At 36.2% G+C, this 22035-nt stretch overlaps 2 protein-coding genes across 2 annotated transcripts in view; one reads left to right on the plus strand and one right to left on the minus strand.

The window, feature by feature from the left end:
• The window catches only part of LOC127850732 (axotactin-like), a 133147-nt gene extending 127760 nt beyond the window's left edge, over window positions 1-5387 (plus strand). The window contains exon 35 of the mRNA XM_052384013.1: window positions 1666-5387. Coding sequence (XP_052239973.1) covers window positions 1666-2130 — 465 coding nt within the window. The 3' untranslated portion in view covers window positions 2131-5387. The remainder of the gene's footprint in view (window positions 1-1665) is intronic.
• Window positions 5388-9370: 3983 nt separating this feature from the next.
• LOC127850737 (BTB/POZ domain-containing protein 2-like) lies at window positions 9371-21547 on the minus strand. The gene is made up of 4 exons (XM_052384022.1): window positions 21509-21547; window positions 17193-17345; window positions 15036-15152; window positions 9371-14680 (listed from the first exon to the last, which is right to left on the minus strand). The coding sequence occupies exons 2-4, from the start codon at window positions 17330-17332 to the stop codon at window positions 13639-13641; spliced, it is 1299 nt and encodes a 432-aa protein (XP_052239982.1). The 5' UTR covers window positions 17333-17345; window positions 21509-21547; the 3' UTR covers window positions 9371-13638.
• Window positions 21548-22035: the final 488 nt, after the last annotated feature.

Raw genomic sequence — 22035 nt, forward strand, 5'->3', positions numbered from 1 at the left:
ATGCTAATTTTAGAAATTCAGCAGACGACATTTTAGCAGACGACAAATTACCCAGCATGCAAAGGGTGCATGTGCATTCTGCACAGTCTAATCAGGCATGACACTTGTACGCCTAGACTGGATTTTCATTTAGAAAAGACTTACTTTAAAAGCATTATTCACTACAAGTGAAAAATGTCTTCCCTGATTAGCCTGTGTTGACTGCCAAGGTTAATCTGAGATGACAATTTTAGCACATGCATTAGACCCCATTCTCCAGGAGCACATGCATTAGACCCCATTCTCCAGGAGCACATGCATTAGACCCCATTCTCCAGGAGCACATGCATTAGACCCCATTCTCCAGGAGCACATGCATTAGACCCCATTCTCCAGGAGCACATACATTAGACCCCATTCTCCAGGAGCACAGATCCTATTATATCTCATTTGCAAATATTTTGCCATTTGTTGTTTGCCTGACAAGTGCATGTCAACTTCCTGAAATCATTTTTTGTTGGTTAAATTTTTATGTTTATCTTTGCAGAATACGTTGGTTTCATTTAAGTACACTGTGTATATTTATACACTAGTCAGTTTACATAAATATTATTGTTTTGTTTTAAATTGAATGTGTATATGTATACACTTTACAAAGTATGTATTTTTCGCTTGTGACTCTTTCTCATTAAAAATAGTAAAAGTTCATAAGGAATTTTTAACCAGTATTTCTGTCACCATCATTCATTAATAATTTAGATTTGTTTTTGTAGCTTGATTCATGTTCTTTTTGCGCAAATTGTTGCCTAAAGTTTATTTATGTTTAAAGTACAGTGAGTTTTCAATCATTAACGTAAAAAATCATTAATGTTTTTTACAAGCTGTTGATTTCATGACTTCCAATGTGTAAAACAATGCTAGATAAATTTTGAATAACTAAGAGTAAAAACGTCCGAACCTCCTTCTAAGCAAAGGGCGCGTGGAATTGTCTCTGGACGACAAAATCAAACTGATCAAAGAGTCAGAGATGCTGTCAGAGAAATATGGGGTAGGAAAGTCGATGCTCGAGGATATCTTGCTAAAAAAAGTCTGGTCTGTGTACATTTCTTATTGGGAATGTCTTCACCCTACATAAGTCGTTTTAACAATGAGATGAAATTTGAAAAGATCAACAAACTTGTATGGGACTGGTTCTGTATTGTAAAGGCTGAGTAAAAGCCGATCTCTGGTATATAAAGTTGCTGAAAGTGTATGTTTTTCCACATTAGGCCTTGATGTTCTGAAAGTAAAATAGTCAATTTCCCCTCTAAACCAAAATTTCCTCTCGGTCCTGGGGTGTCCGGTTTAGAGGGGTTCCACTATAATAAAGTTTAACAAATACATTTGTATTTTGCTGTGCTGGTATTTAAAAGTTTGCGTGCAGGGAAATTAATAAAATGAAAAGTCAATGGAATGAACCTGTGAAAACAGCTGTGTGGTTTTTATTTGCAATGCAACTAGTTTAATGGGATTTAAAGCAAGGGTGTTGAATGTTGTCCCTGATTAGCCTGTTCAGTCTGCACTCTTGTCGCTTTTATTGTATTTCTATAAATGCGGTTTCTTCTTAGTCAAAATTTAGTTGAGGCATGAAGTTGTCCATTATTATATGGGACAACACTTTATTGATCATTATCTCTGTACTTGCAGCGCCATGATGATGATGATAACGATGCTGATAACGAGTCAGAGTCTCCAACACCACCCCCACTACCTGCCCATGTCATGAACGAGTACAACGGAGACAGCGGCTATGAGGCGGAGTCAAAACCAGATGAGGAGGAGACATTAATGATTGACAGCTACCTTGGAAATGACAGTTATGCAGAGGAGGTCACTCCAACTCCACACAGTTACTTCCCTTCATCACCAGGGTCTAAAAATAGCAATTACACTTCAGACAATAATGCTTCGCCAATGTCAAGGTCAGATAATGAGTCAATTGAGAAACATTCAGACTCTTTCAAGTCAAGTTCTTCTAGAGTTACTGCCCCTGAGGACTCAAAAGTGATCCACTATGGATTTCCAAACTCACCTGTGATAGACATCAACAATGGCTCTCATCTGCTACGCAAACAATCTTCAGTTGTGACACAAGATGGACAGGAAACTTAGTTTTTCTCCATTTTGTATCAAAATATTTTTTCAATAGTACAAAATCATATTTATTCAACAGTACAAAATCACATCATTTGCTGCCTGAATTATGCTAGTTAAATAAATATAACATTTTTCTTATGATGATCATTTTGATTCACTGCATTGATTTAATTCAATTTCACAGTCAGTGGTTTTAAGTGAACAGCAAAAATGCTATAATACTATGCTTGGGGCATAGTCATGTTTTTTTTGCATAAAAGATTTTATAATGTTCATTGGTGTAGTAAACAGGGTTTAATCCATGTGTGTAAAGTACCAGATGTTCATTGGTGTAGTAAACAATGTTTAATCCATGTGTGTAAAGTCCCAGATTGGCCTTTCCAGTGCGCATAGGCTAATCAGGGACAACACTGTCCACTTTTATGGAATGTGATATGTTTTCTAAGCGAATATCCATTCTAGGCAGAAGGTGTCGTCCCTAATTAGCCTGTGCAGACTGCACAGCCAAATCAGGGACGACACTTTACGAACATGAATAATTTAACCATTGATTGTCATTGACAGCACAAATTTCTGACTCATGTAATATTGATTGATGTTATTCAAATGTTGATTGATGTTATTCAAACAACTGTTGTTTGTTATACTGGGACCGTAATTTTTAGCTCGGCTGTTTTCGGAGAAAACCTGAGGTATTGTGATAGCCAGCTTGTTGTCCGCCATCCGGCGTCCGCCATGCTAAAACCTTTACATTTTGCTCTTAAATCAAAGTGCTTCCACCTACAACTTTGAAACTTCATATGTAGATGCACCTTGATGAGTTCTACACACCACACCCATTTTTGGGTCACGAGGTCAAAGGTCAAGGTCACTGTGAAAAAATAATTCTGTCAAGCTTTCATTTATTCAAAACTGCACCCGCAGCCGAGCGTTGGCACCCGTTATGCGGTGCTCTTGTTTAATCAATTTCCTTTGCGTCTGCTGAGAAGTATCATGTTCTTATTGTGTTGTGGTTTCCATATTTATTTATTTTTACATCTTACAATTTGTTATACTGCTATGCTGAAGATTGTATGTAGGTTGTCATGTTAACTTTTAGTAAATAAACGTATGTTTTTGTGCACGGATATCTATAGATATCAGTTGCTAGCACTGTGATCATGTGATAAGTCATAAACCTCTCTTATGACACTTCAGAACGTAGTGTCATATTCCTTTTATTATATGCACTCGTACATCTCTAGTTTTTGAACTATTGCACCATGTTTATTGCAGTACAGTGTAACAGTCCTCTACTTGGTATAATTATGACATTATATGCAGAACAAAAAGTAGTCCATTTAGTATGGTAATGTGTATTTGAAAACAAGGAGTAGCATAGTACAGTACTGTTTGTTTTTAAGCACACCTGAGCAAAGTGTGCTCATGGTTAGCTTTTGTGATCACCTTGTGTCTGTCCTGCGACGTCAGACTCGACTTTTGCCTTGTTAAAACTCTAGAGGCCACATTAATTGTCTGATCTTCATAAAACTTGGTCAGAAGATTTGTCCTTATGATATCTTGGACTAGTTTGAAAATTGTTCCGGTTGGTTGAAAAACATGGCCGCCAGGGGGTAGGCCATTTTTCCTTATATGGCTATAGTAAACCTTGTTAACACTCTAGAGGTCACATTTATTGTCTGACCTTCATGAAATTGGGTCAGAATATTAATTTGGTTTTAATGATATCTTGGGCTGCACAGAAAAGGTCAGTTCCTTTGTATCTCAGGTGAGCAACTTTGAGCCTTTAAGGCCCTCTTGTTTTCTGTCTACTTGCATTTCACTGATTGATGATGCAAGTTTTTTGTTTTGATTTTAAATTGATGTAATTAATTTGTATATCTATTGTGTTGTTTTCAAATTCTTGCTCAAAATTAACATTTGCATTTTACTTCACATTGTTTATGTCCTATATTATACAAAGTCCCACGAAAAAAAGGAACTCTAGTGATGTATGATCTTCGCGCTGGGAAAATAGGGTTTAATGCATGTGTGTAAAGTGTCTTCCCTGATTAGCCTGTACTGCAGTCCACAAAGGCTAATCAGGGACAACATTTTCGGCTGAAACTGATTTTTCTGAGGCATATACTTACTTTAAATGAAAAAACCTATAAAAGCAAAAGTGTCGTCCCTGCAGACTGCAAAAGCTAATCTGGAACGACACTTTACGCACATGCATTAAGCCAGCCCTGTTCTCACAGACTGAGGATCATATCTGTTAATGGTTTAAAAATTATACAAGTACACATTTTGTACATGAATCATGATGGACAAAACAAAAGACAATTTCAAATTATTTATCCGTATATGTAAACACAGTGTGTGCCTTCAATGCTTGAAATAAATACCGTACTTTTACAAATGTATTTAATATTTATTTGAAAGATTATAATGGTTATATTTTATCTTACAATTCTATTGTAACCAATAATATATTGAAAATGATATGTTGACTAGGGTAATTAATAATTTTAAGTTATTTCATATTTTGTATACACCCGTTTTCAAAATGGGACATTTATAAGATCACCCTTGGCGGGCGGCGGCGTCCACAGCAGTGTCCACTCTCTAATTCAAATAGTTTTCATCTGATCTTCACCAAACTTGGTCAGAAGTTGTATCTAGACAATATGTAGGTGAAGTTAGAATATGGTTCATGCCGGGTCAAAAACTAGGTCACGGGGTCACTTAGTGCATTTCAAGGATTAAGCATGGTGTCCGCTGTCTAATTGAAATAGTTTTCATCAGATCTTCACCAAATTTGGTCAGAAGTTGTGTCTAAATGATAGCTAGGTCAAGTTCAAATATGGGTCATGCCGGGTAAAAAACTAGGTCATGAGGTCACTTAGTGCATTTCAAGCATTTAGCATGGTGTCTGCTCTCTAATTGAAGTAGTTTTTATCCGATCTTCACAAAATTTGGTCAGAATGTGGGTCTAGATGATATGTAGGTCATTTTCAAATATGGGTCATGGTTAAGTTATGAAGTTGTCCAAAACCTTCAAACGGGCGTATCTTGTGACAGTTTGGCACTCTTGTTATAAATCATTTTATATTTATGAAAACATGGTTACACAATAGAATGTTAACTGAGTTGTTTTTGTTTTTGTCATTTTACACTAAATCTATTTCGCCATTGTAACATTTTGTTGTTGTTTTTTCTTGTTTCTTGATATATGTAAATTGATGTCTGTTTTGTGTATGTTTATGAATTTAATTACATTTTAAATTTTTTGGTGTTGTGTGTATCTTACAAGGGAGTTTAATGCATTTGAGGCAATTTTCAAGAAAACTAGTTAAGTGGCACATGAGTTCTAGAATGGAAATAAAAATACAAGCTCAAATATTCAACCTTTAAGTGGGATTTTGGGGTGATTGGCTCGTGCCTTCTGCACATGGTCTTTAAGAGCAAAACATTGGAGTGGACTTTGATTAAAATCCTTCCAGCTAGGTATATAGGGGACATGGAAAGTTCAAGCAAATGGAGGCTAAAAAAATTACCTTCAAGTGTGACCTTGAGCTTGAGTGAAAGCCCTTGCCTTCTTAACATCACCTCAACATTTGAGCTTAGCAGATATGGAGATGACATGCAATGGAGGCTCAAATATGACTAAACTTGTGTGACCTTGAACTTAAACTGGCGTAACCCACTCAGTGCTGCACATCATGTCAATTACCTAAAGATTTTAGCAAAGATAAGTAACAATCTGTTAAAGAGTAGAGGAGATGAATTTAGCAAGCATTTGAGCCGTGCTTTGGGAAAACCTGGCTTTATGCATGCTCGTAAAGTATCGTCCCAGATAGGCCAGTGCATTCCACACAGGCTAATCAGAGATGACGCTTTCAACTGTCATGGATTTTTTAGCTCACCTGATTGCTCAGGTGAGCTTTTGTGACCGGTCTTTGTCCGTCGTCCGTCTGTCCGTTGTCCGTCCACATTTGTTCGTAAACACTATAGAGGCCTCATTTATTGTCCGATCTTCATGAAACTTGGTCAGAAGCTTTGACCCAATGAAATCTCGGTCGAGTTCGAAACTGGGTCGTGCCGGGTCAAAAACTAAGTCACTAGGTCAAAAAAAGAAAAAACTTGTAAACACTGTAGAAGTCACATTTCATGTCCAATCTCCATGTAACTTTGTCAAAATGTTTGTCTTAATGATATGTTGGTTGAGTTCAATAGTGGTTCCGGTCCGTTGAAAAACATGGGCCGCCAGTGGGCGGGGCAGTTTTCCTTATTTGACTATAGAGAAACCTTGTAAACACTCTAGAAGTCACAATTTTTGCCCAATCATCATGAAAGTAATGGTGAAAACATTGGTTTTATTGATATCTCGGACGAGTTTGAAAATGGTCCAGATCTGTGAAAAAACATGGCCGCCAGTGGGCGGGGCATTTTTCTCTATATGTATATAGTGAAAACATGTGAACACTCTAAAATTCACTTTTTTGGCCCAATTTTCATGAAATTTGGTCAGAACATTTGTTTCCTTGATATGAGAGTTGAGTTCGAAAATGGTTCCGGTCAGTTGAATAACATGGCTGCCAGGGGGGGGGACAGTTTTCCTTATTTGGCTATAGAGAAACCTTGTAAACACTCTTGAAGTCACAATTTTTGCCCAATCATCATGAAAGTTGGTCAAAACAATGTTGGTTTTTTTTATATCTCGGACGAGTTCGAAAATGGTCCAGATCGGTGAAAAAACATGGCCGCCAGTGGGCGGGGCATTTTTCTCTATATGTATATAGTGAAAACATGTGAACACTCTAGAAGTCACATTTTTGGCCCAATTTTCATGAAATTTGGTCAGAACATTTGTTTCCTTGATATGAGAGTTGAGTTCGAAAATGGTTCCGGTCAGTTGAATAACATGGCTGCCGGGGGGGGGAGGGGCAGTTTTCCTTATTTGGCTATAGAGAAACCTTGTAAACACTCTAGAAGTCACAATTTTTGCCCAATCATCATGAAAGTTGGTCAAAACATTGGTTATATTGATATCTCGGACGAGTTCAAAAATGGTCCAGATCAGTGAAAAAAACATGGCCGCCAGTGGGCGGGGCATTTTTCTCTATATGTATAGTGAAAACATGTGAACACTAGAAGTCACATTTTTGGCCCAATTTTCATGAAATTTAGTCAGAACATTTGTTTCCTTGATATGAGAGTTGAGTTCGAAAATGGTTCCGGTCAGTTGAATAATATGGCTGCCGGGGGGGGGGCAGTTTTCCTTATTTGGCTATAGAGAAACCTTGTAAACACTCTAGAAGTCACAATTTTTGCCCAATCATCATGAAAGTTGGTCAAAACATTGGTTTTATTGATATCTCGGACGAATTTGAAAATGGTCCAGATCGTTGAAAAAACATGGCCACCAGTGGGTGGGGCATTTTTCTCTATATGTTTATAGTGAAAACATGTGAACACTCTAGAAGTCACATTTTGGGCCCAATTTTCATGAAATTTAGTCAGAACATTTGTTTCCTTGATATGAGAGTTGAGTTCGAAAATGGTTCCGGTCAGTTGAATAACATGGCTGCCGGGGGAGGGGCAGTTTTCTCATATTTATATAGTAAAAAAAGCTTGTGAACACTCTAGAAGTCACATTTTTTGCCCAATCATCATGAAACTTGGTGAAAAGATTGTTTTATATATATCACATAATTAATGCCATAATTATTGCCTTTAGATTGTCCAAATTTTCATTATATTATACAAAATCCTTGTAAACACTCTAGAGGTCACAATTTTGTTTCAGATTTTATGAATCTTGGTCATAAAATTTATTTTTGTAAGCAGTTTGATGTTTGTTAAGGGGGGTCAACTCAAAATATAGGTCACCAGGTCAAATCTTACAAAAACAAAATCACTCCATATGCCAGATTTTTGGTTCAATAATGATGAAACTTGACCAGGATGTTTGTCTGGACAATATCTAGGTCAAGTTTAACGTTTGGTAAAGATTGAATTAACCGACTCCTCTCAGGTGAGCGAACTAGGGCCATCTTGTTTAAAGAAAGTCACCACTAAAGGAAAAAGGTCTAGGAGGAAAGTGTTGTCCCTGAGTCACCACTAAAGGAATAAGGTCTAGGAGGAAAGTGTTGTCCCTGAGTCACCACTAAAGGAATAAGGTCTAGGAGGAAAGTGTTGTCCCTGAGTCACCACTAAAGGAAAAAGGTCTAGGAGGAAAGTGTTGTCCCTGAGTCACCACTAAAGGAATAAGGTCTAGGAGGAAAGTGTTGTCCCTGAGTCACCACTAAAGGAATAAGGTCTAGGAGGAAAGTGTTGTCCCTGAGTCACCACTAAAGGAATAAGGTCTAGGAGGAAAGTGTTGTCCCCGAGTCACCACTAAAGGAATAAGGTCTAGGAGGAAAGTGTTGTCCCTGAGTCACCACTAAAGGAATAAGGTCTAGGAGGAAAGTGTTGTCCCTGAAAAGCCTTTGCAAGTTGTCAACTGAAATGTTTGGACTAGATCAAAACTGTTGAATCTGCTAAGCAATGTTTAATCTGATATGAACATTTAACGCTGGATCTTTCAAATGTGAATTTTATGTACACTTATTATTGTATGTTACTATTACGTGTTTAATGTTAAACATGTATTATTTGAACATTTGTATATATATCTATGACTTGTAGTGCACGACAGACTTTGAATCAGACAGTCATTCGATAAGTACAAGCAGACATATCAAGAATTAAGGAATTCCGTAGTACCCATCAGTGAATACAATAAACTATGTGTGGCTTGTAATTTGCAAATGGGGATGCATGTACGTTTAGTCTCGTCCCAGATAAACCTGTGGAGGATAATCAGGGAAGAAACAATCCTCCTTTATGTTATTTGTCATTTAAAGGATTTAAGCCCCATTTTCCCAAAGCGCTGATAAAATGCTTTGGTAGATCCACAAGCTCAATTGGTAGAGGGCTGCATACGAGGTTCATGAGTTTGATCCCCAACCCAGCAACATAACCTACCTGTGGATTTGTCATGAAATTATTTCTCTGGACATTCAAACTCTGATTCCAGGAGGGTAGTTGAAAAAGCATATAATAATTTCTGTACTTTACTTTTATGATAGTGAAATTCATGCACAATTAAAACTGAAGTTAAACAAATGAAACCATTTGAGTCTAACATTTAGGCTTGGTGGTACACAATTGTAGCGTGTGGCAGAGGTGTCGTAGTGTACACTCAGAAACTAAATGATGACAATTTCAATAGTTTTATATTTTTTATTAACAATATTCAAAATAGTGAAAAAGCATATTTTACATGCAGTACAAGTTACACAACAGACTAGAACACATTACATAGTCATACATCTAAGGTAAGAAATAAATTAAAGACAGCAGACTACAAAAAAAAACACAAGAATTATGTCATGTGCCGTAATTATTTAATTATCTAATTATAAAATATGTATTATTATAATTATATCATATTTATTAGTCCCCTACCAGTGAAACCCAAAGGGACTAATAAATCACTGAGATTATGCACGTCATTTCATTTTGTTCCTACGTCAAGAATGCTATGGCAACAAATAGACTAGAAATATTGCTTAAAATGGTGGAGTTTCACTGGTAGGGGACTTTTATTGCTTGGCAATAGTCTTGTCATTGTATGAATTATTTAACAATACAATATTTTAATTATTTAAGGGTTATGCACCAAAATAACCCTGACAATTTGTTTCGATATTTCTTTGCAGAAATCAGCTGAAATATCATTAAATGTCTCTCTATGTAAGGAAAATTGCCTTTCCTGGGTGGTCATGTTTTGTGTTAAATAAAAATCTGGGTGGGACTATTATGACCCCAGGGACATGATTAGAACAAACCTGGAACATGGCTTTCATATTATGTTACATAACACATACCAAACACCTGTATAAGGTAAACAAGGACGAAGACAATTTAGACCGCAAGGCATGATTTGATGAACCTTCTTGGTATACAGGTTTATAAAGACTTAAAAAATCTATTAATAATGTAACAAATGAGGCATGGTCGTTTTCTATCCCAGGGGTATGATTTTAACAAACTTAGCAAAGAACCATTAGATCATGTTTGTTAAACACCAAATGTTAAACCCCTGAAAATGTGGTTTCATACAAGATTTTTGAAGTTTTTATTATCAAAATCTATTTAAAGCTCTATTGACTTAATTATGTCATGGAGCAGAATGATGTCATCCACTTTGAAAGAGGGTTACACTAGGATCATTCCTGTGAAGTTTCCTTAAAGAAAAAGGTTAAAGCACGCACAAACAAAGGACAACACAATCAAAGGACAACATGGTATTCTAAATACTTTGTGCCCAGGTGAGCTAACAGAAACAAAAAAAAGGTGAGCCTAATAACAACACATGTGTTTAAGTTAAACAAAAAATCTCCATTTAACAGACAACTATAAAACACAACAAAGAACATAAAAGTGAGTATAACTGGATTTAAGCTTTTAGCATCTGTTCCACTCAGTGACTTTTTACAATGTGTTCGTGATAATCAGATTCTGACAGTATTTTCAATACGATCATGGAATGTTTTGTCTGAATTCTTTCACACACTCATCCAACTAATGGTCCCATTTCAAAGCAAAATAAAACACTCATAAATACTTGCTGTAAAGTGATACATGAACAATCTATTTAGTTTCAAGAGTATTTAGAAATATAAGACAAAAAACACGATTTCAGCTTTATTGAATTAATGATGCACTGTTTTGATTTTTTTAAATAATAAACAGTTGTTAACATTGATCTAATTGTTAACATTTCATTATGTTTTAATTAACATTATCTAAATTAAGAGCAGCATATAAACAAATTTATCACATAACATAAATGTCATATCAAATGCTTTTTTACTAATACTTCTTGAATCATTACCAGACAAGTGAAGAAGGCTCAGCATCTCTACAGTAATCAGAGACAGCATTTAGTGCTACTGGATTTTTGTTTTTGCAGGCTAATATGAAATAATACCTGACTTGGGCGCACAGAACTAGGCTCATAAAATGTATGTGTGCAGATTAGAATGCATGACAGCCTCAGTAAAGTTCAGTTGTAGAGAATACATACACATACTCCACACTATAAAACTGTTGATATTTACATTTAAACAAACAATTACAAATAATTTAAACAGCACTTGATTTTCTTACACAATCCAAAATCATGCCTAATAATGTTAAAAGAGGTAGACAAAACTTTGGTCAAAGTAATTCTTAATGCTGTGCTATAACTGTAATTAACAAAACAGAATTCATCATTACTTATTTCTAAACATGAAAAAAGCAAGCAAAACATCTCTGTAGAGGAATCACATTTCTGTTCTTCAGAATTAATACTGTTCATACATATTTCTTCACAGTCAAGCAAATGGCATTGTCAGCCAACTTTGTTAGAGTGTTTCTCTGTGCTTTATATGGCTTTACGATGTGATAAACATTCGCCGGGCACCACGATCAGGTAGATGTGTACACCTTATGTTTCTTTTTTACTATTTTTATATCTGTTACTTCAGCCATTATCTAGCATTTTATTTTAATTACACCAAATCCAAAAAATAATAAAAAATTTTTGTCTTGTTTTGACAAATTGTTCCTTTAAGTTCATGTAATAGATTTGATTTTATTCCTTCAAATTCTATCTAAATTAAATCAAATGAGGATTATTTTCCTCCATCCTCAAAGTAGAGAAAAACTGATTTTCTAATCAACAATTCATTCAAATAATCCAAACATAATAACACAAATGAAAAATACTGATACTCGTACACGTTATATTATATAACAACGAGAGAGCCGATGGCATTGAAAGCATAGTTGCAAGATACGGGGAAGGTGCTGCTGAAGTCAATGTTTAGGTCAAAATATACTAAATAGTTTCCTTATATGTTTCAATGTAAAAGCGACAAATTTGAGCGAAAATAAATACAACATTTTGCACATAGAGACCCCCATAACCATATCTTTTCTTGACGGGCATTCTTAGCTGAATCGATTTAAGTAATAAAAAAGATATGTCATGTTCAAACCAAAAAAGAATTCAACTCAAATCAAAATAGACCTTCTTTTTTCGACCGTTTTCTAGTGGATTGTAACCTTTTGCAGTACCATTTTTTACTTTAATCTCTAATTTTATCCTATTTCAGGTATTTAATAGCGAACACCTATGCTTACCCTATCAACATCTCCAAACGATAAAACCAGAACAACAGTCTAAAGTGTAAAACATGACTCCGAGGAAAATATGATGATTTGTTTAGACAGGGACCTATACAGTATAGGTCCCTGGTTTAGAGAGTACAGACCTTCATGACTCGATTATTCATGACTCGATTATTTAGTTTATTGTAACCTTAACAATTTCTGACATCACGAGTCGCCTCCCTTGTTGGTTCATGCTACCAAAATGTTCTATTTTTAGAAACAGGAATTCCAAATCGTGACGAATGTGAATGGTTACAAAATGACATAACTATGAAAATAAATACGTAGAATAACATTATTTCACGCATACCATTATGCAACCATCTGTTTTCTTTTCCGACTTGATACATTTTTGGCATTCCATTTAATATTTTACAGACACAACACTCGTCCAGAATTTGCGCGAATCCATTAAATTCGATGCCACATTTAAACCGTTAGCTCTACTCGTAACGTTAATTTCTGGCTCAAAGTAAATCATTTAAATTTCAATTAACACATCTCTATTACTTTCAAACTCTACTTCATTAAATCCATAGAAAGGCAGGTCAGAATCCATGTCATAAATCAGAAAACATTCATCGTACTCCGCTATTTTTTCACACATTTACAAAGAATGAAAGTGCTTTATGCCCCACTTCCTGTTGAGAATATGTTAATTTCTATTTATAATTAACCAATGAAGTTCTACATATCCTTAAACCAGGGCCTAACGAATTTGACCTCTCCCAGAACAGTAAACAAAGGAAATAGAAAGTAGGTGTGAGATCACTATAAACCAGAACAGAATTGTTTTACGAATGAAATTTGTTTTAGTTTCTTAGGTTTTTTCACGTAAAACGGTCTTAGAAAAATTCACTAAAAACGGTGTCAGCAATATTCTTGGAAGAAAACGTTAGAAAAACGTTTCTAAATAAAAAAATGTTAGAATTACCTTATACTATATTAAATAGATATTTCGTCTGATTTTTGATCAGGTAAGGCTTCATAATGGTCAACCGTTCCATGTCTGTTTTCGAAATGTAGCTCTAACATAAGCATAGTTGCGTAACCGCAACTATGCTAATAAAAATGAATGACGTCATACATAGGAGATGCATAGGCTAATCAAGGATGATAAAAATGTCTTTTTAACTTTTAAATATACTCCAAATGTGAATACTTTTCATAACTCTCCCTTAACATATATTTTTAGCCAGCTTCATTACTGATTAATGTTTAGAACATTATTTTTCATAGTAAACACACACAAACATCAGGCAGTGCCATTGTTTACCACTGCCCCCTTTTAAACACCAACTCCTTCAACTTGGCAGGAGCCATTGTCACCCAGACGGTTATTTCCCCGAAATTGTACACCCGGTTCTTGACCTTGAAATGTGAAATCTGAAGGTCTTCAAAGAATGTTTGACTCTCGTGTGTTAAAAGACTCTTATTGTAAATGTTGCGTACCTTGGTTAGACGATTCAAATTGACCTGCAGTTGCGCGCATTTCGAACAAAGAAGTAGTGGAGGATCAAACACAAATGAAGAGGAGTCTTTCTTAAACACGGGTACTTTGGCCGGAATCTCTCTATCATTTTCATCCACAATAAGAACAGACTGAATCTCTTCTTGCTTGGGCATGGAGAAGGACACGAGGTGCAGGTCATGACTGACTTCAATCTTGATGACCACCTGGTTCAACTTCACCTCCCTGTCCCCCTCCAGGTTAGGCACAGGGGTCACCAGGCGCGTACAGGCTCGGGGAAGGGCTGAGAACTCGCACTCCTTGCTGGGGAATCCTTTCATGATGAAGTGACGGAACAACAACACCTGCTCGGGCGCGGACAAGATGTCCGACTGGGAGACGTATTTCGTGAAATCTTCAGCGGACATCAGCGGAAAGCGGATACACTTCAGTGCCTCTCCCAATACATTTCTCATGTTCTCTGGGGTCACGTCCTTGTCACGCCTCTCGCAGGCTGTCTGCGCCCAGTGACACGCAGCCTTGAAGTGAACGAGCTCCGAACTGCGGAGATTCTCGTCAGAGAAGATATCAATGAGACTCTCTCTGGTCAGGTTGGTGAAATCCTCCTCGAGGAAAACGGAAGCCGAGTTGGTGATGATGAAACTGCGGCATCGGTTGGCAAGGTCCACCATATCGAAGAACTTTGCCTGCTCATATATGGTGCAGACCGTGTCGCCCGTGATGGACTCGCTCAGGTACTTATTACAGATGGACATGAGGCCGTCTAGGCAGTACTTTTTGGCTGCAAACAGACACTTCAGAACCGTGTCCCCATCTACTGTTACTCGGTCCGTGTAAATGTAGCTGAAAATCAAATAGAATACTATTTTTAAGCACTAATTACCCTTTAAGGCATTAGAACACTGTAGAATCAGACAGTCTGTTTGAATAAATAATTATTAATTACATGTATCTAATTGTTATGTTTTTTATAAGGGAGAATTTAAAAAAATAATTATTGAAATTCTAAGATTTAAAGACAACAAATTCATCTGATCACAATGCACAAAAGTAATTTCATTTTCCAGTTTGAGAACTATTTTATTGTGTTACATGTAATGAGTAAAAATTAAACAATAGATAATTGTGTTCTCTGTATGCAGAAATCTCTGTATGAGTCATTTAGGGCATAGAAGCAGCATATATTTCTGATAAATACCTCAGTAAACAATCAAATGTTTCTTTGTCAACGTCTTCAATAACAACGTCTTGACTGTGTGCCAGTGGGCCAAAGAACATAGCCTCAAAGACAGCACTGCGAAGTGCAAGAATTAGCCTGTAAGAAAACACAATACATCCTGGTACATACTACATTGCAACATACAAGATATCTATTGGGGATTTTACAATAACAATTACCGGTAATAGGCAGTGTTTTTTACTCCACCATTTTGGGAATGGGGCAGAATCCCTTTGGATAGAGAAAAATCGTGTTTGACCAAAATTGGAAAAATAGTGCTGTTGATGTTTTGTTAACAAATGCTTCAAAATTGAGAATAAACATGTTTTCAAAGTTATATTTACTATGGTATTACGAAGAGATTATGAAGGAAAAACAAACACACTGCTAGGTGGTACAGAATGCATCAAAAGTGTTATGAGAACAGCTTTTGTTGTTGTAAAGGTTTCATTTAGCTAAGAATCACCATATTTGAAAAATGATCCCTTGCATTTTAATTTCAAAGTATACTCGCAAATCTCCCAAAAAACTTGTATACATTATAATTATTTGATCATAAAAACTTTTTTTCTGACATCATTTCAAAATAATAACAGCCACGTGCAATGGAGTCATTATGAGTAAAAACTAAAATTCATCTCTCTGCTGAGGTTGTTTTGATGACTAAATATTTTGCTTCATCGTAACATAATTAATTGACAGTTCTTTTCCTAGCAAAATAAAAGAAAACAAAGATTTGGTCATCAAAGCACACTGACACCACATTGACTACAGCAAATACTAGAGCTTTGTCACAAACGTGACGTATACCCCCACGTGCCGCATTGACAAGAGAATCTAATTTATGGCGATTTTTAAGAATTATTATGCCATTACCATTTTTGGCCATTTTTGACCTTTGAACTCAAAGTGTGACCTTGACCTTGGAGATATCGACATAATTCTTTCGTGCGACACAACGTCCAATAATGGTGAACAAATGATTTTTAAATGTCACAATGAACGACATAGTTATGGCCAGGACAAGCTCATTTATGGCCATTTTTGACCTTTGAACACAGTGTGACCTTGACCTTGGAGATATCAACGTAATTATTTTGCGTGACATACCGTCCAATGATGATGAACAAATATGCCAAATGATTTGAAAATCTCACAATGAACAACATAGTTATGGCCTGGACAAGCTCATGTATGGCCATTTTTTACTTCTGAACTCAAAGTGTGACCTTGACCTTGGAGATATCGACGTAATTGTTTCGCACGACACATCGTCCAATTATGGTGAACAAATGTACCAAATGATTTTAAAATCTCACAATAAATGACAAAGTTATGGCCCAGACAAGCTCATTTATGGCAGTTTTCCATCTTTGAACTCAAAGTGTGACCTTGACCTTTGAGATATCGACGTACTTCTTTCACGCCACACACGATCCAATGATGGTGAACAAATGTGTCAAATGATTCGAAAATCTCGCAATGAACAACATAGTTATTGCCCAGACAAGATTCGGGACAGACCGACAGACCAACAAAGTGACTCCTATATAGCCCCCATTACCAATGGTAATGGGGGTATAAAACAAGAGGGCCTGAAAGGCCCAAAGTCGCTCACCTGAGATAACAAGATATTATTGGGACAAATCTTCTGACCAAGTTTCATGAAGATCGGAAAATAAATGTGGCCTCTAGAGTGTTAACAAGGTTTAACTATAGCCATATAAGGAAAAATGCCCCGCCCCCTGGCAGCCATGTTTTTCAACCAACCGGCATCATTTTTTAACTCGTCCAAGATATTATCGGGATGAATCTTCTGACCAAGTTTCATGAAGATCGGACAGTAAATGTGGCCTCTAGTGTTTACAAGATTTTATCATAGCCATATAAGGAAAATTGCCCCGCCCCTTGGAAGCCATGTTTTTCAAGCAAACATAATTATTTTCAAACTAATCCAAGATATCATTGAGACCAATCTTCTGACCAAATTTCATGAAGATTGGACAATAAATGTGCCCTCTAGAGAGTTAACAAGGCAAATGTTGACGCCGCAAAATTCACAACGCACGACGGACAAAAGGCGATCACAAAAGAAAAAGATTCATGAACCTTTCCAATTAGAATTAACTTGCTTACCTGTGTCCAGAACTTGTTTTCTCCCCATCATTGGGAAAGTGGAAGGTGATATCAGTGTGTGCTTGTCTATCCCAGAGTTTCTCTACACAGCCCGCCAATGACAAATTTCCTCGACAATCAGTCTCTCCCTCAACTGGCATTATACATATACACCTGTAAAGGAAACAAACTCCATGTGAACTTTGTCATACAGTGTTATTCATAAACAAGAGGGCCTAAAGGGGCAAGGTCACTAATGTGAGACATGTAGAAACTAACCTGATTTATTGATTTTTTTAAGTATGTGTAATAACTGCAGTTAACACAGGTTTCTTACCCTGTATGAGACTGACTTAAGGGGTGTTGCTGCAGTTTTGCTGATTTTTTCCATCAAATAGATTTTGTCCAAAATTTAGATTTAAAATATATATACAAATACTATATGAAAAATGAAATAAAAACATAGGGTCATCGGCCTTGTTTTGATTTTATTCACCATTATATAGCATGTACTTTTTCAATAAAACAGAATAATCTCTAATTGCGTACAAATAATAAATAACCTATGAAATTGGCAACATGTATATATTATATAAGCTAAGATACATCATATACCATTTAATTAAACCACACACTACCAATAAAATGGAGTACATATTTTAAATTTTAAGAATTTTTTTTTTATAATTTGTATGTCACCCCAAAAAACGTCATTTTTTTTACTATTGTAACCACATAAATGGAATTTATTTTTTTTCTGTCAAATAGAATTCTGCGAAACTGCTCAAATATGTTTATCTACGTACTGTCATCATAAAACACAAATAAAAAAAGGGGGTCACCGCACTTTAAAAGAGATTTTTTGTTTTATCTATCCCTACTGTCTACGTGAAATTTCATAAAATACAGCAATTAGGCAAAACCCAAGTAACGGTACATAGATAATCACGTCGCCCCCCAAGCGCGAGCCCTGCAGATTGTTAGAAATATGCATAAACATTTGAAATTGTTTATAATCTTAACTAGGACCACAACAGCTTACCAAAAGACGTTAATAAAAAAAATATTAAATCGCAAACATTATACCATACAGTATCAAACTCGACCTTAATCATTAATAACTTACATGTACTTGTTCAAAGATTTCGGCATGTTTTGAAATTTGTGATTAAATGCTTTAAATTGATAAATGTAAACAACAGGACTAAAGAGCTCCAGTATAAAACAATAATGAAATTAAAAAAAGTAAAAAAAGTAAGAAAAAAGAATGACCCCACCTGGAATCGAACCACTGACAATTGTATTATGAACCAACTAGGTAATTTCTGATGATAGTGATAACAAAAATATTGAGTTGTGAGCATCGGTGTTGCTATAAATATATCCACGGTTAAATAAACTGCCGCAACACCCCTTAAAGTGGCCTGAAAGAACAAATTAAAGTTTCTTATCAAAGTAAACAAAAACAAGTAACCCCAAAACAGTCTGTGCCAAACATGGTAGAACCGACGGACATGCCCTTAAAATTCTGTAAGGTCCGGTCTGTTGGTCTAATTAACAGGACGGAACAAGAAAATAAACAAGGGCTGTTTGTAAAACATGCATGCCCCCCATATGGGCTGTCCGTTGTAGTGGCAGCCATTGTGTGAATACGATTTTTGTCACTGTGACCTTGACCTTTGACCTTGTGACCTGAAAATCAATAGGGGTCATCTGCGAGTCACGCTCAATGTACCTATGAAGTGTCATGATCCTAGGCAAAAGCGTTCATGAGTTATCATCCGAAAATCATTTTACTATTTCGGGTCACCGTGACCTCGACCTTTGACCTTGTGACCTCAAAATCAATAGGGGTCATCTGCAAGTAATGATCAATCTACCTATGAAGTTTCATGATCCTAGGCGTATGCATTCTTGAGTTATCATCCGAAAACCATTTTACTATTTCAGGTCACCGTGACCTTTGACCTAGTGACCTCAAAATCAATAGGGGTCATCTGCAAGTCATGATCAATCTACCCATGAAGTTTCATGATCCTAGGCGTATGCGTTCTTGAGTTATCATCCGGAAACCATTTTACTATTTCGGGTCACCGTGACCTTGACCTTTGACCTAGTGACCTCAAAATCAATAGGGGTCATCTGCAAGTCATGATCAATCTACCCAGGAAGTTTCATGATCCTAGGCGTATGCGTTCTTGAGTTATCATTCAAAAACCATTTTACTATTTCTGGTCACTTTGACCTTGACCTTTGACCTAGCAGGGGTTTTTTTTAGAAAAAGGGGAAGACGCTGGACGCTGGGTAAAAGGGGAAAATCGAGCGCGAAAGACATTTTTGGGGAAAAAATAAAAACTGTTCATTTCAATGTCTATAACTCGCCTACAGACTTCATGTTTTTTTTTAGAAAAAGAGACATGTCTCTGACCTTTTTGTTCTTAAACACATGAACAAGTATGATATTAAAGTCAAAGTCCTAAATAAAGTTGCAGGGGTAGATCTAATAATGGGAATTTTTTTCAACTGGGGCCGGGCAACGATTTCAATATTGTGATTTCAATTTCATGATGAATGGGTTGACGATCTAGATCTGCTACAGTATTGGAAGGGAAAGGTGCGGCAGCTGCCGATTGTCTACTTTCACTTTCACAATAATCCGACAGTATTAATCGATGTTGATTACATGTACCTCCGAATCCTGCTGGGTTTCAACGGTTTTTGATGATTCATTCTTAAAAAATGCGTCAACGCAATTAATATTTTCCGAGTCTGAACGTTTTATTTTGTTCCTGTATGAACGCCAATTGTGAGACTTTTTTTCTGTTTTAACGTTTATACCCATCTTGGCTTTCACATAACCCGGATGAAAACTCGACTGGTTTCCGGTAATTAATTGACAAATCACCCTTCTCGCGCAAGACCGGAATCCAGTAAAATAGTCACATGATTTATACGATTAGTTGCCCGGTTTCCATGACGTAATTTAAGAGCTATATATAGAATCACTGGGATTCCCAGATTTGAGAGTTCGTCGGGAGAGAGAGAGAGCGAGATCGTTGTACATGGTACACATAGGATAAGTGTCGACTTCCCAAAAGAAAGAAAAAAACATTTCTTTGAGGGTAAAATATTATATTTTGGTGAAAAATTATATTTTTGGAGGGGAAATGGTAGTTTTAGGGGAAAAATTCTGGTAGGGGAAGACGCCGATTATCGGCGTCACTTTCTTAGTAAAAAAACCCCCTGCCTAGTGACCTCAAAATCAATAGGGGTCATCTGCGAGTCATGATCAATGTACCTATGAAGTTTCATGATCCTAGGCCCAAGCGTTCTTGAGTTATCGTCTGACAACCACCTGGTGGTTGGACCGACAGACAGACCGACATGAGCAAAGCAATATACCCCCTCTTCTTCGAAGGGGGGCATAATAATAAACAAGAAAGTTGCTCAGCAAAAATTACAAATAACAATCAAATTAACGATGGAAATCATAAAATAAGGATGGATTTATGAAAAGCGTGTGTCAATTCAACAATGGAGAATACGTTTCGGATACAAATAATATATTTTTCTAAGAACATTTTGTATTGAATGTCATAGAACGAGTTGGAGTCTATTCGCAATCAAAAATACAAACATGATTTGGTTTATATGTTAGTGGATCTGCATTATCAGATTCATGTGCATACATGTAGTCGGCTTTTTATGTTTGTCACTATACAGTTTACTGTTATAATATATGGCATTTCTTTTTATTGATTAAATCATTTCAGCTTATTATTTTTACATGACAAATCTTTTTTATTGCTTAAATCAATTCATCTTAGAATGCCCAGGCCCCTTTAAAATATTTGGGTCTATCTGTGCCTGGTTGTATGTATATTTTGTTTGTATTCATTACATTCAATGGGATTGGAATGTATTAGTGTAATGTGACCTCTAATGCACCATAAAACTGGAAAACTCCGGTTTGTGCATTGTTTGCAGAAATATTTTTAGCTATTATCTATCTGAGATTCAAGCTTTATTATTTAATGAAGACTGCAAAGTACTTGTTCCAGGCATGTCAATAACTTTATATTGTCTGCGCAAACCAAGGCTTTGCAATTTCTGACATTAAGCTAACCTAAACAATTGATTGACCTAATTTTGAACAGAAAGTAGACTACGAAGCTCAACCAAAAACATTGCCTATATTTACGGCTTAGTACAGTTATAAGTTAACTACGATATAAAAGGAAACATGTTTTTTTTATATTTTATTTTAAAACTTATCAGTCTAGAGACTATAAAATCTTGTCAATTAAATAAGCGAGAAAAAACAACAACCCGCTTACCCTCCTGAATTCCGTCTGTTGGTTTGTAACCTTAGCAGGCTGGTGTATTTTGCGGAGACGACTGTCAAAGAAAGCCCCGCCCCCTCTCATATCCTCTAAACATTAAATAGCAGCCAGGTTTTGAATGCATGTGTGTTATGAGCTATTTCAATAATTTAGCGCTGTCATTATAAAAATAAGATGTAACCCAAAATTAAACAGATTTCGACCATACATACGAATATTGGTCCGATATAAGCCGGATATATTGCGATCTTTTTTAAAGAATAAGTAACTAACTGTATGTCGTGACTCTGTTTTGATTGCAAAGTACAAGAAGGGTTATCTTAGTAATATATTTGCAATTTTGTCAAAGAGTACTTGAAAATTAATTTCGTCTATCTGGTATTCGTGCGTCATGATTTTGCTCACATTTCACTGTAGGCCCCTACACATGTACAAATACTGTGTAATATGATAGAAGATGGCATTTGAAGATTCAATTTCACAAAGATCACTTTCAAAATATTTGTGTAAGGGTTTCCTTC

Source organism: Dreissena polymorpha, chromosome 11 (genome assembly GCF_020536995.1).
Source record: "Dreissena polymorpha isolate Duluth1 chromosome 11, UMN_Dpol_1.0, whole genome shotgun sequence".
NCBI classification, from domain to species: Eukaryota; Metazoa; Mollusca; class Bivalvia; order Myida; family Dreissenidae; genus Dreissena; species Dreissena polymorpha.